Genomic DNA, 16227 nt, shown 5'->3' with positions numbered 1-16227 from the left:
TGTGGACTTAATGCCTATTATCGTCTTCCTGAAGGATGGTATGGGATGTGTTATTTGGGAATAGTATTTCCAAAGATTTATCAACTGGATCACTTAAAGAAGTTTCCAAAGCTGTCTGAATCACATCGCATTCAGAAAAGGGAGACAGCTTCTGGTGTGGTAGGAGATATATTTGGAGCGATGATTCCTTCAGTAGGAGTCATATTGAATTCAATCAAAATACGAAAGTTGTCTACTATTGTGGATAACATGCTGACAAAATTCTCAGGAGCCATAATCCTGATTGATGCTGAACTTGCTGCAGAAAGAGCTATGACTCTTCAAAATCGGCTTGCTTTAGATATTCTTTTAGCAAAGAATGGCGGTGTTTGCAAAATGCTTAGTGCACGTCACTGTTGCTCTTATATGCCGGACAACGGGGGCAAATTAGGAAAATGCTTACAAATTTAACTAAAGAGAGTGCAGAATTCAAGGACTTGAAAGAACCAGAAGTATGGGAAAAGGTTGGAAAAGGATTTGCTTCCGTGGGAAATTGGCTCAGCAACATTTGGAACGGAATATTACTGAAAATAGTAAAATGAATATTAATAATATTAATTTGCTTATTAGGTATTTGGGGAATATGGAAAGTTATTAAAACATTGAAATCAAGAAGCAAAAGGAGAAGAGAAGAGAAAGAACAAAATAATATAGTAGAAATATATAGAGAAAAATCAAAGGGAACAAAAAGGAAGAGGGAATTGACTGAAGTGCCAAGTTACTAAAACAGAATTTTAATGAAATAAAATTTGTGATGGAAGATTTGATGTGATGACATAATTAGTCATCAGAGGAGGGATTGATGAAGCAGAAAAAGAAAGACTAACAAATATTCATATATCATGTAACAAAATCGTATAAGGCAGTGTGATTTTAGTAAAGAAAAATTATGTACGTGGGAAATTGTGCCCACGGGGTAGTTCACCATTATTATAAACGAGCTTAATTAATCATGAAGAATCGATAAATGTAGTAATCTGTCATAATTGCAAATGTATTCTATGATTTTCTTGTTGAAACTGTTATATGCTTAGCTTAAATTTAGCAGAGGCTTTGGCCTAATTGCCTTGTCTCAAATTTAACTGCGTGGTTTTCACTTGTATTAACAAAATGCATTTTACTTTAAGGTTGTATTTTTCCAGTAGAAATTACTAATACACTTATCTCAAGGTTTCGTGCTAGGCTAGATTCATCCCCTATGAAGCAAGGTCAGTTTCTGCAGGTGCAGACAATAAAGACACTGATATAGAATGAATTGGCAAACTTTGTTGCAACTTGTGTTCCAAGGCTCCAAGGACACCTTATGCATAAATGAGTACTAAGAGAAAGACACTATTCATTGGTCAAAAGGAAGCCACCCTATGAACCCTCCAATGGAAGACCCTGAAGAATTTGGAACGCTTCTTACTCAAACCCACCGGACAAAGAGAAGCCAGCCGTTTTTCCATTATGCCATTTTGAAGCCTGATTCAAGACGCCATTTTAAATGACATTTTGATGCCTCTTCTCTGTCGCAGAGAAAGAGACTTTAAGAATTCTCACCCTCAAGACTTTAACTTTAAATTTTGCTCCGTCCTATCCATGCAGTAACTTTTGCCCCATTCTCCTTGCTGCTGCAAGGAAAACTTACATTAACTTTGCCCCTTTGAAATCTGTCCCATGCGGATCGAACCGGTACCTGAAGGACGAAGATTTTCCTTGAATGCTGATTATATTTGGTAAATATGAAAGTATAATTGTATTATGCATTGTGTTTTCCTTCTTAGGTACCAACTGCTTGTTTTGATAGGGCCCAAGCTAGAAGCTTTCTAAATTCATGTTGACTAAATTTGTTTTGCATGAAGCCCCACATGCCAATGCTAATTAGAGGTTAGTTGAGGTATTCATTTGATGCACCATGCTAAATTGAAATCTTGTTATGCTGACCAATGTATGCAATTAGTCGAATTCAGTTGGTTATATTAGTGATTTGCATTATTATAACTGAGTGCATTATAATCCAGATTTTGCGTAGATTGCGTTTCTTCCGTCACTATGGACAGCTAGTAATGTTCATATACGGTTATCATTTGATTTTGAGACTTACTTATATTGTATTAGCTTTGTTAATATAGGGAAATAAACTCATTAACTTTGAATAAACTGGTGTGGTTATTCATGACTGAAAGGTCATGTTGCGTCAAAATACTGATTGTTATTGATTTCTAATGTGTTGTTTGATCTATGAATTGAGTATTGGGTATTGATTATAATGGTTATTGATTATTGATTCCAGTGATCCGACTATTCTTGGATGAGGAGAACCCAACTCGGTTAAAAGGTTCACCGACCTCCGGCGTGTCCAAGTATAAGTAATTTATAAAGACTGGACGCGCTATCACACTCTAGTCTACATCACTGTACTATACACCACTTCTCTTGGTTAGATGACACCATCCCGCATGCCGGAACCATGCATACCTTAACAACACGGTCGGAACCACGACCGAGTCATTTCCACGCATGCCTTTGCCATGCAGGCCTGTATAACCAATTTCATTGTAAAAGCATGCTTAGTAAAGGCATATGTGGAAACGCCATGTGTGGTTATATTATACAACTCTCCTCTTAACCTAAAAAACTACCCCAAACCCCCCTCACCTGCCCTGATGCCCAAAACGACCCTACCCCTAAAAACGAAACTACCCTGAGACTCCCACCCACCGTAAGCCCTAAAAAAAACACCCTGACCCCCACCACTGCCCCTAAAAAATAACCTACCTCAACACCCCTGCCCGCCCTAAAAGCTTCCACCACCCCTAATAAGTAAACCACCGACTCCCTCAACATAAGCCCAAAAAAATGCACTACCCAGACCTCCCAGCCCCTAACAAATAAACTACCCGACCCCCCACCCACCCTAAGCCCTAAATCCACCCCACCTCTAAAAAGTACCCCCAAACAATGCCCCAACCCCACTTACCTCACTGCATCCTCTTCAATCCTCCTCTCCTCTCAGCCCTTTTACCGGCCTTCCTTAAACCTTTCCCGCCCCTAAAAAAAACTAAACTATCCCACCCCCACTAATAAAAAATAAACTACCCCGATCCCCCCACCCTAAGCCCTAAAAAATAAACTTCCCCAACCCCGCCATCCTGCCCCATAAAAATAAACTACCAGAATAAGCCCTAAATCCACCCCACCCCTAAAAGCTACCCTCAAGCCTTGCCCCAACCCCAACCCCACTTACCTCACTGCGTCCTCTCCATATCCTTCCTCCTCTCCTCCCTCCTCCTGCCCTTCCTTAAACCTTCCTCGTCCCTAAAAAATAAACTGCCTGCCTCTAAAAAATAAACTGTCAACCACCCCTAAAAAATAAACTACCCCGACCACCCACCCACCCTAAGCCCTAAAAAATAAACATCCCCAACCCCCACCCCGTTTCTAAAAAAGAAACAACCCCCATCCACCCTAAGCCCTAAATTCACCCCACCTCTAAAAACTACCCCCAAACCTTGCCCCAGCCCCACTTACCTCACCACATCTTCTCCTGAGCCTTTCTCCTCTCCTCCTGCCCTTCCTTAAACCTTCCCCGTCCCTAAAAAATAAACTACTCTGTCCCTAAAAAATAAACTACCCTGCTCCGTCCCTAACAAGTATACTATCCCAAAAGCCCTAAAAAATAAACTTCCCCAACCCCCCACCCCACCCCTAAAAAGTAAACTACCCCTACCCAGACACCCACCGTAAGCCCTAAATACAGCCCCACCCCTAAAAACTACCCTCCAAACCCTGCCGAAGCCCCACTTAGCTCACCTCTCCTGATCCACTAGACCGTTAGCTGCATTCTCTGTGCCTTAACCACGCATGCTTGGTTAAGGCAGAGAAAAAGCAGTCGCTGTGTAAGCAAGCGTTGTTCCGCTTGTGTGGGAAACGTTCGCAGTGTTTATGACGTGTTGTTTAGGACGTTTTCCCTAATCTCTACGTCACTCTACTCCACTCCACACCACTGCACTCTGACATTCTACTCTGCAACACTGCACTCTTCGTCACTGAACTCTATGCCACTCTACTCTGCACTACTCCACTGTACGCTACTCCACTCTATGCCACTGTACTCTATGCCATTGTCCTCTATGGCACTATACTCTACTCTGCACAGCTCTATGCTGCTCTATTTTGCACCACTCAACACAAAGTGGAAAAAGTGAAAACGGATAAAGCGGGCAAAGTGGATAAAGTATATAAAAGTCAGATAAAAGTTGGAAACAGTTGGACAAAAGTAAATACCCAGCCAGCAGGAGGAAAACAACGGAGACCAAGGATTGAACAATCTACAAAATGTGTATATATCTAGTCATCCAATGCTTATAAAGAAATGTGGAGAACCTACAAGATATAGACAATATCTGCCTTGGATTAGGAAAGTGAGGAGATATGTAGGGAAAGGTAAAAAATGAGAGGTGGCGGAAGCAGAAGAAGGCTAGGGGGTAGTTGTTGAACAGAAAAAGGGGGCAAAGGATCAAAAGGTGAATGTTTTAGTAAGTACACCAACTTCTAGGGTACCTATCTCCCAGAATGGTAAGAAACAGGGACATCTGAAAGGACAGCAAACAGGATCACAAGGTAATACACGGAGAAATAAGTGGTTGCCAAAAATCAAGAGGGCGAACAGTATTAGGAATTAAGTGACTGAGCAAAAAATGAAATGGTGACCCGAGAGACAAATGGCCAGAAGGGAGAAAACGGATATAGCAAGTGGTCGTAGTAGGGAAGAATTGGTGAACCTGGGAAACAGGAAGTAGAGATGGGACGGAATGTGGATATATCTTGAACCAGCTTTGCGAGGGAAAAATGGAAAGACGTTGAGGAAATTATCACCCTTAAATCGGTCTCAAATACTCTTCTTGTTCTCCAAATGCCCTAGATTAAAAGCAATTGAGACAAAAAATCTTGGTCAGGTTGGCATCATGCAAAATTATAAGGGAAATTAAGTCACAAGAGTCCTGCTATATTCCGGGTTAGTAAAGTCTGCAATTATAAAAGCAGCACATGAGATATTGGGGGAAGGGCTTAGATTAATCCCAGAATTTGAGACGTTAGAGCTAGAGAATCATAAAAAACCTTTTATAAGGTACGATGCAGGATTAAGACAAAGGCAGGTCAGGTTGATTAGTCAGGAAGGTAGGCACAAGAGGAATCTTGAAATTTACTGTGCCATATGTTGAAACAAGAGTGAATTCATTAAAGAAAATAGGTACTTTCTTCTTGCGCTACCTTGATATGACAATGATAAAGGGTTAAGTAACATCGACTAGGACGGTGGGTCATCAGACAGCCTGAAGATATTGACATGGAATATCAATAGGTTTACGAGGATGTCAAAGTTTGAAAATCTAGAGGATTGTCAATCTCAATGTAATTGTGTGTCTGCAAGAAACATGGCTGTGTGGCGATACCCCGACAATTGATGGTTTTGTACAGTTAAGCAGGCCTGCAAAGAATAGCAATCAGGGGCGACTCTCTGGGGGTTTAATAATGCTGGTCTCCTCAAGAATACCTAAAAATGTGATACCTGTGACAGTTATATGTAACTGGTTGTTGGCCTTTAAAGTATACCCCCATGATTTCCATTCTATTTATGAATGTCTGGTGATAGTGAATGTGCATATGCAAGAGCTAAGGGAATAGTATAGAACTGAAATGAGAAGATTCAAGGAAGACATACATTTTATAAGTGAAAAGTTCCATAAAGCTCTCCTGATTTTGATGGGAGATTTTATTCCTAAACGTGACTCATGTAGAACTGGTGCATAGTTTAAGAACTACTATCTCCATTTAAGGTAAGTGTTGCTAATTTTCCAAAAATCTGCCTGGCAGCACGAGATATGGCCTTAGGACTGTTCTTGGGATCTAAGGGACTAGTTTGCTTAAATGGAAGAGAGGAGGTGGATTGTTCAGCGACCGGTACATTTAAGATAGGTCAGCAACCCTGCCCAATAGATTATGGGCCTGATTATGATCTGGACAGAGGGAATTACTCTGACACAAACGTGACGGATATTCTGTCCGCCATATTACAAGTTCCATAGGATATAATGGAATTGTAAGATGGCGGGTAGGATATCTGTCACATTTGTGATGGAGTTATTCCCTCCGCCAAGGTCGCAATCAGGCCCTACGTCTTTATACATGCCTGGAATTATGATAACGCTGATGGGTTCCAAGTGGTACAAAGTGATGGAAGTGATAACTTTCCCTTAAAATTCAAACTAGAAGGAGGGAAAAAAAGGCAGCGAGATACAGTGATCCCAGTACAAATGGATTACTCGAATTGTCTTACTACCAGTATGAACAAAGAGAGTTTGCAAAAACTGGCTAACTTTCAGCAGAATCAAGCGCTAAGTAGTCCCCCAATAGAGAACATAGAGTGGTATGAAAACATAATTAACCAAGTAGTTGATTGTCTGAGGGTTGAAATTAAAAGGAAGGTAGTGGGAGAAAATAGGGATCAGAGATAATTAACTTAAGGGCAGGCTTGATTAGTGATGAATGCCAGAAATAATGGCACATATAAGAAAAGGGTAATGAAAACATAGGAACAAGTACAACATTGGGTGTTATTATGATCTACATAAGAAAAAGAAAATGTATAAGATGCTTAGCAGAAAACAGAAGAGTTTATAAAGGGGAATGCTGGAGAGATCTGCTGGGAGCAATAGAAACAACTAATATGAAGACTTTTTGGAAGTTAATCCAGGAAGGATCCAAGAAGGGTCAGAAAACTATGAACTGTGTGGTGGAAGAAGACACCTATAAAAAACATCTGGAATAAATATATGGGAAAAGGGTAGTATTGGTAAGGGAGAGGACATTCCCATGGCGTGGTATAGAAGAGCAACTTAGGTCTCATTTTTCAGTAAGTAACATTAGACACATTTTAGCGAGCTTAACTTTGACTAGCACACCTGGACCTGATAATCCCCCTGCTATGGTAATAAAGTCCCAACCAGACTGGTGGGCTGAAATCTTTTCTCTAATATTTGATGGTATTTTAAATATGGACAAGATCCCAGAAAATTGGAGAGGAGTTATTATTAGGCCCATTCACAAATGGGGGGACGTGCAATCCCCTAAGAATTATAGGATGATAAACCTCTTGGATGTAGGTGATTTGCCTTGTATTGCAGTTTTGTCAACTTCCAGTCAGCGTTTGACATAGTAAACTGGAGCTCCTTATGGGTCACCTTGATTAAATATGGCATACCCAAGGATCTTTTAGCTGTGATACAGGAACTTCATAGCCATAACTGGGTTCAGGTTATCATAGATACAGAAGGGGCCTAATAAAGAAAATAAACATAAAAAACGGGTTGAGACAGGGGTGCGTATTGGCCCCCCTATTGTGTTCCTTATCATTATCAGATCTACCTTCAGTTTGGGTGGTGGATCGTGGTGCAAGTCCTATAATGGGTGGGAAGCAGGCTACCTGTCTTTTGTATGCAGACCATTTAGTAATATTAGATCAAACTGTGATAGGCCTGCAAAGGAAGTTGAACACATTCAGGGAGTATTGTGGCCACAAAAAGCTGGTGGTAGATATGGAAAAACTGTAAAGTTTAACAGGGCGTTAGGGGCCTCAAAGATGGAAATTGTAAAAGAATACAAGTATTTAGGTATTTGGTTTGAGCAGTCCTTGAAATGGAATACTAAGTTAGAGGTGGTGAGGGTAATGGCTTTCACATTAGTTGGTGGCTTGAAAGGATTTAACAAGGATTATTGTGAGATGTCACTTAGGCCTGTCCTGAAAGCTTATGCAGCTATGGTATTGCCTCAATTCCAGTACGGAGTGGAACTGTTATTTATAAGTGGAAAAACGTTTTGGGATGTAGAGGAAGGAAAATGTTTAAAATCTTTACTTTCTCTACCTACGTCTTCCATGGCCCATGCCATAAGAATGGAGATGGGCTTGGTGTTGTGGAATGTATTAGCCAAAATGGCGGTGATTAGATTTTGGCAACGGCTGAATAATGAGGAGGAGAATAGAGTATCTCCATGGTGCAAGAATGAAATTGAGAAAGGTGAATTGAAATGGGTCAAGGGAGTTAGGAACAGCTTAGTGGAAGTTAGTAGGGATACGGTAGCCAAGTGGCATTCACAGAAGTTACATATAGAGGTTACTAAAAGTGAGCTCTGGATAATGTGCAAGAAATTGTCTTGAAAGTGTGACCTACAATATCTTGAGGGGAACAATCAGTCCATTTTATGTGTACCTCATGGCAGAATGAAGCTTGGTTTGCATATATAGATGTATTGCCAAATTGTCGGTTTAGAAGTGGATTGCTATGGTTAAGGATCAGAATTAGCCACTGTTATAAAAATGAGAAAGTGCAAATGATGATGATGCAGCCAGGGGTGATTTGTATATGTGGCCTAAATGTGAAATGTGACATCTTGCACATTGTATTGGATTGTTTAAAGTTTTAAACCTTACGTAAAATGATTTTACGCCCAATTTGTTTACAGTATGATATTAAACATCGTGTGCAAGCTGTCTGACTAATAATGGAAACGCGGTCCTTGGATATTGATTGTGCTACTTGGAGATTTATGGCTGCTGTAAAAAATGTTTTTATGTGTATATAGGATAATAGGTTCTATGATACACATATTTATTAAACCTATTTTTAACTTTGTTTTGTAAAATCCCTTTAGAATATGGATTTTATATATCGATAGATGTAATTGGTTTAATGAACTCAAGTCTAAATAAACATTTCTTTGACTGACTGACTATGCCGTTCCACTGTGCACCACTCTTCGCCACTCTAGTCTACGCCACTCCACTCTTTGCCACTCTGCACCACTTTACTCTGCACCACTCTAATCTGCCACTCCACTCTACACCATTCCACTCCACTCTGCACCATTGCACTCTACAATGCAGCACTGTAAGCTACGCCACAGCATTTTACGACACTGCTTTGTATGCCACTGAATTCAGTGCCACAGCATTCAATGCCACTGCACTCTTTGCCACTATACTGTACATTCTACACCAATGCACTCTACACGGATCCACTCTACTCTATGCCACTCTAGTGTATGCCACTCTACGTGGCTCCAGACTCTGCTACTCCAATATACAACACTCTCTGCCACTCCACTCTACAACACCAATCTACTCCGCTATTTGCCATTCCACTCTATGACACTCCACGCCACTCTCCTCTATGCCACTAACTTTTAGCAATTGTGAACAGCAGTCACGCTAGTGTAGAACATGGCAAAAATACACTGGCGAAGCCAACAGCTTCTGCATAAACGAGACCTATTTACTTTTCCAATGCTTGTTCTGTTTGTCACTGTTTTATACCTTTTCTTCCTCCTTTTCTCACACTTTGCTGTCTTTCTCTGTGAGTCAATGTCTGGGGATGAAAAATAAGTCCCTGTACCAAAAATGAAACGCCACCACTTAATTTGTGTTCACCACCAGCAACCACTATCACAAATTAAGCATTGTGATAATACCCAGAAAGGCAGAGCACACCTACTAGGCCTAGGAATGAGATCGCCTTACTCTTGCTACGTATTAACAAGAAACTATCACTGAGGGGTTTTGTGCTCAAATCTGTGTAATGAGAGGCGAAAAACTCACATCAGTGCCAGGTAAGGGTGATCCACTTCAGTTCCAGGAACAACTTTAGTGACTTTGAGCGAACAAAGCTAAAAATGATACTTTCAGCTTTTTTTGAGCCACTGACAAACACACACATACACACTCACATACAAACATCGCCCCTCATGCTGGCTGTACCTTGTAGACGTCATGGTGATCCAAGATGTAATCGAAGTTCTTGTAAACGCTGTTGAGCATGTCCACCACTTCCATGGGCATGCTGTACTTGCAGATAGTGGTGAAGCCCACAATGTCGCTGAAATAAATGGTGACTTCCTCAAAGAGCTCCGGTTCCACCCTTCCCGTCTCCTTCAACGACTTCACCACTGGCCTTTAGATTGCAAAATACCAAAAAATCTTTAAGTGTAGTGTGATCCAGTATGGAAAGCAGTTTGAGAAAGCAAAGATATGGGAAAAGCCATACAATGGAATCAGGAAAGCATTGCTTGCAGAGAAGAACAATGCAGAATTCAATTCTAAACCATTTATAGAGGGCTAGCAAAGCACTAGAACAGGATCAATGATGAGGTAATGATTACTACATAGTTCAAATAATTCATGGTTGTGACATGAGCGGTGTTTAGACAAAATATCGAGTAGTAAATATCAGGGGACAGAAATATCGGAAACATAAGATTGTGATGCTGGGTTTGTAGGGGGCTAGGGTTGGGAGTTAATTAGGTAGTAATTAATTATGAATTATGCAAGTTATATTTAATAATACAATTGATATTTATTATGTAAATTATGTAATACAGCTTTATTTTTGTTATATATTATGTGTGGCCTGTTAGGTCTGTACAGGTGTAGGGTAGGAAATTAATTAAGTTATAATTACTTAACAATTAGTAATTCATATTTTAATTGATTTTTAACTGTGTAATCTATTGAATACTTATTTATTTTACCTTTATTGTAGTTGTGGGCTCCCATGTTTGTAGGGGTCTAGGGTGAGAAGTTAAGGAAGCAATAATTTACCAGCAATGTATTATTAATTGTAAATTATTTATTTAATTGAATTTAAAATACGTAAATTATGGATTTTTTACATATTTAATGTATATTTTAGCTGCTGGCTGCTAGGTTTATACAGGTATAGGGTGGGAAGTTTATTAATTAATAATTAACAATTATTAATTGATTAATAGTAATTATGTTAAATGATTAATTGCTTTTTATTTTTTTTAGTACATATATATTTTCATGTCAATTAATAATTTATTTTTAGTTTTTTTCCCACAGATAGAAAAAGTTCATAATATAGTTAGCGATAGAAGAAAACATGTTTTGTTTTGCAGTCCAGAAGGGGTAAGATAAAGCATCCATTTGGAGTAAACAGCCATTCTTTTTAAATTCGCACCACGGGTGGCTTTACAGGTCATCTGAATGAATTAAAGCCATGTCTGCTTATCAAAGTTGCAATCCGTGAGGGTCCGAGCATTGGCCCAGTAAGTAGCAAGCACGGTTTCACATAGCTTCTGGGATAATAAACAATACAAATTCCCTATCCCAATGAGGCCAATCATGAAATAGGCAAGACTGAAATGTTCTGTAAGAGAGTTGCGAGTTTGTACTTTTAGCTATGTCTCGAACGTACCTCCAACAAGTGTCTTTATCACTGACTATCCTACTTAAGCAATGATCAATTTGCGTCCAGGATTTTACGTGGTGGACAACAGCTCTCTTTTTTGGGCTCAGGACTTATTTTTCATAATCAGACATTGCCCAGAACAAGAGAGAGAAAGGCAGAAAAGACCAGCACAAGGAGGAATAGAAAGATCAGAAACAGCAACAAAGGGAAAAAGCAGGGATGAAAAACAACCAGCAAGAGTGAGATAAAGAGACAAGAAATGTAACATGGTGGAAGAATAAGGCTTGGGGTGGAATCAAGGCTCGGCAGGATTAGTATTTGGCAGCCTCGGGCAGCACTGGTGGTGGGTTCCTAAGAAAACCTTTGAGTTCATGAACACATTTTTTACAAATTAGGCACTGACTAATGACAAGTGGAAAGAAGGTAAACTCTATTAACTCAGTGGGATCAGACAAATCTTACATTGGGTGAAAGCCCATGGTCAGAGGTAGTTAACATCAATGGATGCCGTATGTCATATGACAGACTTTTGGACTTACCCTGGAAGCAGCATGAAGTTCAGCCTGTCAGCACGGTCCCTCTCTGCCTTGAACAGCTCAGTCCGCTCCTCCACAAGGTGCTCCAGGTTCCTGGAGTAGAGCTGCAGTCGTCTTATCAGGGTGTCCATATAGCTTTCATTAGTCTGACTGTGGAGTTACAGCAGATATGAGATTAGATTATAGCAAAGCGCATATGTAGGAGGTGCGCTGGCCTTATACCGACGTGTACCCCAAATAGGCAATACTACTATGATACTCTCCTGGGAAAAGCAAAGCTGAGGTACTAAACCTTTTAAGAACTAACCATAGAAAAACTTCATGCAGAAGCATGACCCACTGAGTTGCCAATGCGTGCCATTATGTGGTAAGAAAGACAAGGGTGTTTGGGTCATTCTTGAGGTGTACAACAGCGAAAAATATAGTGAAAATTATTAGTTACCTACCGAAATAATCTGCAGATATTTCACTGCAAGATGTATAACAACACATTTTGGGGCATATTTACACGCCCGATAGCACCACTGGAGCGTCACTTTTTGTGACGCTCTGGTGGCACTGTGCATAACGCATATTTACAAGGCACCGCTAAGCTACTTTTTGTGACTTAACACCACTTTATAAATATGTCCCGATGCAGTTTTCTGCGGCAGAGGGGCGTGCAATGGGTGTTGCTGTGGGCTTTCCACCGGAACACCATTTGCTTTTGACGCTGCCCCAGATTTACAATCATCTGTAAATATGTGGCAGCATCAAAAACTCCAGGGGTGGCGTTAGCATGACGCAGTGTGGAGAAATGCTTTATTTCTCCTTGTTTTTGCCTTTTCTATGTGTGCTGCACACACTGAAAGAGTGAAACTGCCATGAATGATTGTTTATGTGCAGGAAGGTGTCTCTTCCTGCACAAAACAATCATTCAAAAATGACACTTTGGTACTTCTATGTATGCCGCATTATACAGCACACATAGAAGTGCCAAATTGCCATTGTAAGAAGTGCCAAATTGCCATTGTAGATTGTTTATGTGCAGGAAGGAATACTTTCCTGCACATAAACAATCATTCATGTCGATTTCACTCTTTCAGTGTGTGCTGTAGAATGTGCAGGAAGGGATACCTTCCTGCACAGTAAAACAATGAATCCCCTCAATGCAGACAACCTTTTACTATGGTGCAAGGATGTCTGCGTTGTCGCTAACAGCTAAATTTAGCACCGGCACAGGGGTAAAGGCAGGGGTAAAGGCAGGGGTTCACCATATTCTTGCAAATACGGCGCATCCCTGCAATTCAAAACTGGCGCAGCGCGGTGGTGATGATTGTGGCACAGCACTGCCCTGCACCAGTTTGTTGTAAATCTGTCGCTTTGTGTGCAGGTATTTGTGTTGTGGTGAACATACCATGCTATTTCATGCTTCCCCTGTTTCCTTTCTTCCTGCTGCTTGGCGCTCTTAAGTGTTGTTGTGGAAAAACAAGTGTTTTTGTCCCTTTGAGCGGACCATGATGCGGATGTTGTTTTTAGGTTTTGCTGTTACAGGGTGGGATCCAAACCCCCGACGCTACTGTTTTATGCTTTTCAATGCAGGGAGGACTTTTCACCCCACATATTCCAACTGTCTTCCATCATATTTCCCTGCCTGCATCTGCCATGGTGTTTGTTTATGTGGTTCATAGCAGCTTGCAATGTGGCCGCTGGTAGACAGAATGCATAACAAAGGCCACATATCCACCAACACACAAATTATGGGCGATAATATCACCCCAATAAGGAAAAGCTACCACTCCCCACTTGATAATGATGTCCTCACCTTAGAAACATTGGCTTTCCCCACTCACATGTACAAGACGCCAAATTACAACCTGAGCGATTCGGCTATCTCAAGGAATTTAGGAGCACTGATCTATTGAATAAGAGGGGCAACATATTCGGCCTCACTGTAAGCAAACTAAGTCGATCAATAGGACCTCAATACAAGATCCCCAGATGTAGGGGTGTTTATTTCGCACCCCAGAGTTAATCATGGGTCCTATTGGGTACATGGTGCAGAATTCATAGGATACTGGGTTGAATCCTGGTCCTCCTAACGAGGAATTCCCAATGGAGTTGATAATGCAGGATCAAATTTCTCCAGTAACTGGGGTGTTGATTCACCAAAATGCTGGTTTAGTGGAAGAGACATCACAGCCCCTTTGACCTTAATGACATCATAGCAACTGACATCATATGACCTTTGACCCAGGAAGGTATGTGAAATGACATCATGCTCACACTCTCTTTCACCCCCTTACATTCATTCTTATTCATTCTCACTCACTCACTTGTATTTCCCCTTAATTCCGTTCATACTCATGCGTACTTACTAACACACAGGCACCAGGTTTACTAATGCTTTGCACCGTATTTGCATCACTTTTGTGACCCAAACCCAGAGCAAAGTGTTGGGTTGGGATTTATTATCCAATGCAAATTCAATTCAATTAAATTCAGTTGTATTTGTATAGTGCATGGCTACCCAACGGGCCTCTCAGTGCTACATCAAACAAAACCTCTCCACTAAACCGAGATGAACATTTCCTCAACCACATTTAGAAACAGTAGGTTTTTAGCATTTTTCTAAAATTGGCTTCCGATGGCTGACTTCTAAGGGAGGCCGGAAGAGCACTCCAGAGCCTTGGGGTGAGAAATACAAAATAGCGGCCTCCACTCCTTGCTCTTTTGATCTTCGTTACCACCAGAAGTCCCTGGTTACTAGAGCAAAGGACCCTTCTTTGGTCATAAAGGGTTAGCAGAGATCAAGTGATAGGTGGGCCTCGTCCATGGATGGACGGGTGCGTGATGCAAAGAGCCTTGAAATTAATTATTTTTTTAATTGGAAGCCAGTGCAGAGCTACGAGGGCTGGACTGGCTGAATAATGCTTAGGTAGTTTTTGAAGGATTCTTGCGACAGCATTTTGTACCACTTGGAGCCTTTTGCTCACATATTTAGGGCTCCCAAGATACAGAGAGTTGCTGTAATCAAGATGCAAGTTTATAAGACTCTGCACCACTATTATTATATTGGGGAAAGGTAGTACCTGCAAGAATTTCCTTAGATATTTTATAATCCCAAAGCTTGAGCCTGCCAATTTTTTAACTTGAGTCTCTATCTCAAGCTTGTCATTTATCCAGACGCTAGGCTTTTTACTGCTTGGGCTGGCTTGGGGTGATTGCCCAGAGAGTTTGGCCTCTAAAGTTCCTGCCACCTAGAACTATTATTGCCAACAACCAGAACCTCAGTTCTATCGCCATTAAGCTTTAGCCTACTACTAGACATCCAATCTGTAACCTCCCTGAAGCATGAGTTTAGTTGGGAGGTAGTTTGAGTGGTGTTACGTGTAAGGGCCAAGATGACCTGAGTGTCATCAGCTTTTGACACTAAAATAAGCCCATGTGATTGAACAATTTAGGCCAGAAGGTGTATATATACATTAAACAGTGTTGGGCTAAGTGAACAGCCCTGTGGAACCCCACATGACAGAGGATGAGTAGAAGAGGCAAATGAATCTTTACACACTTGGAAACTCCTGTTTACTAGAAAGGCTTCCAGCCATTTAATGGCAATCCCTGTGATGCCAACATCCAGCATCCTCTGGGTGAGGATGGCGTGTGACACAGGATCGAAGGCTGCACTCAAGTCTAGCATGGTCATTTCGCGCAGATCCACCTTAGTCTAGAGTGGGGTGGAGTTCTTCGGTGGCACCAGCAGTGTAGCCTTTGTACAGTAACCATACCTAAAGCCTGTCTGAGTCGGATGGTAAATTTCATGCAGTTCTAGAAAACTGGACAGATGTTGAGTAACATTTATTTCCAGTATTTTGCTCACTACTGGGAGCAGGGAGATGGGCCTGTACCTGTCTGCTAGCTTACGGTTTGCTGTTGGTTTCATTAGTAGTGGCTTCTCAATAGTGTGTTTCTAGGCCTTAGGAATATGTCCTGTTTCAAGCAAATGGTTTAGGATATTCCTGAGAGCATCTAATATGGGCCTGCCACCTTGGCCTATAATATCCAGAGGGGCAGGTCCAGAGGAGGGCTTGATTTGATGGACTTAAGGGTGTTTTTCAAAGTCTCCCAATTTAATGCAGGGATGGCAGAGAGGGTAGGGCCAACATATTGCAAGGTACTGAGGAATGGTAGCTGATGGAAGGATGCTCAGTATTTTATTAATGTTGTTAGTGAAATGATTGACAAACATATTGCAGTGTTCTATGAAAAGTGGGGGTCCTGTTGCGCCTGACCGAGAAGTCATAAAGTTGTTAACTATTGAAAATAATTCACTTGATATGTTTGGGGCGGTTTCTATTTTCCCTTGGAGGTAAGTGGTTCTGGCCTGCCTGATCATCTGTTTGCAATGTTTTATGGCTATTCTG

The 16227-nt window shown here is 41.1% G+C and overlaps 1 protein-coding gene across 1 annotated transcript in view; it reads right to left on the bottom strand.

The window, feature by feature from the left end:
• LOC138292721 (guanylyl cyclase C-like) overlaps nucleotides 1-16227 on the bottom strand; it is a 453160-nt gene that overhangs the window by 50633 nt on the left and 386300 nt on the right. The window contains exons 21-22 of the mRNA XM_069231453.1: nucleotides 11828-11974; nucleotides 9836-10028 (exon numbers count right to left, since the gene is read on the bottom strand). Coding sequence (XP_069087554.1) covers nucleotides 9836-10028; nucleotides 11828-11974 — 340 coding nt within the window. The remainder of the gene's footprint in view (nucleotides 1-9835; nucleotides 10029-11827; nucleotides 11975-16227) is intronic.

The sequence above is a fragment of the Pleurodeles waltl genome, chromosome 4_2 (assembly GCF_031143425.1).
Source record: "Pleurodeles waltl isolate 20211129_DDA chromosome 4_2, aPleWal1.hap1.20221129, whole genome shotgun sequence".
Taxonomy (NCBI): domain Eukaryota; kingdom Metazoa; phylum Chordata; class Amphibia; order Caudata; family Salamandridae; genus Pleurodeles; species Pleurodeles waltl.
Note: the sequence above shows the minus strand (reverse complement) of the source record. Positions and strands in the feature narration are given on the sequence as shown.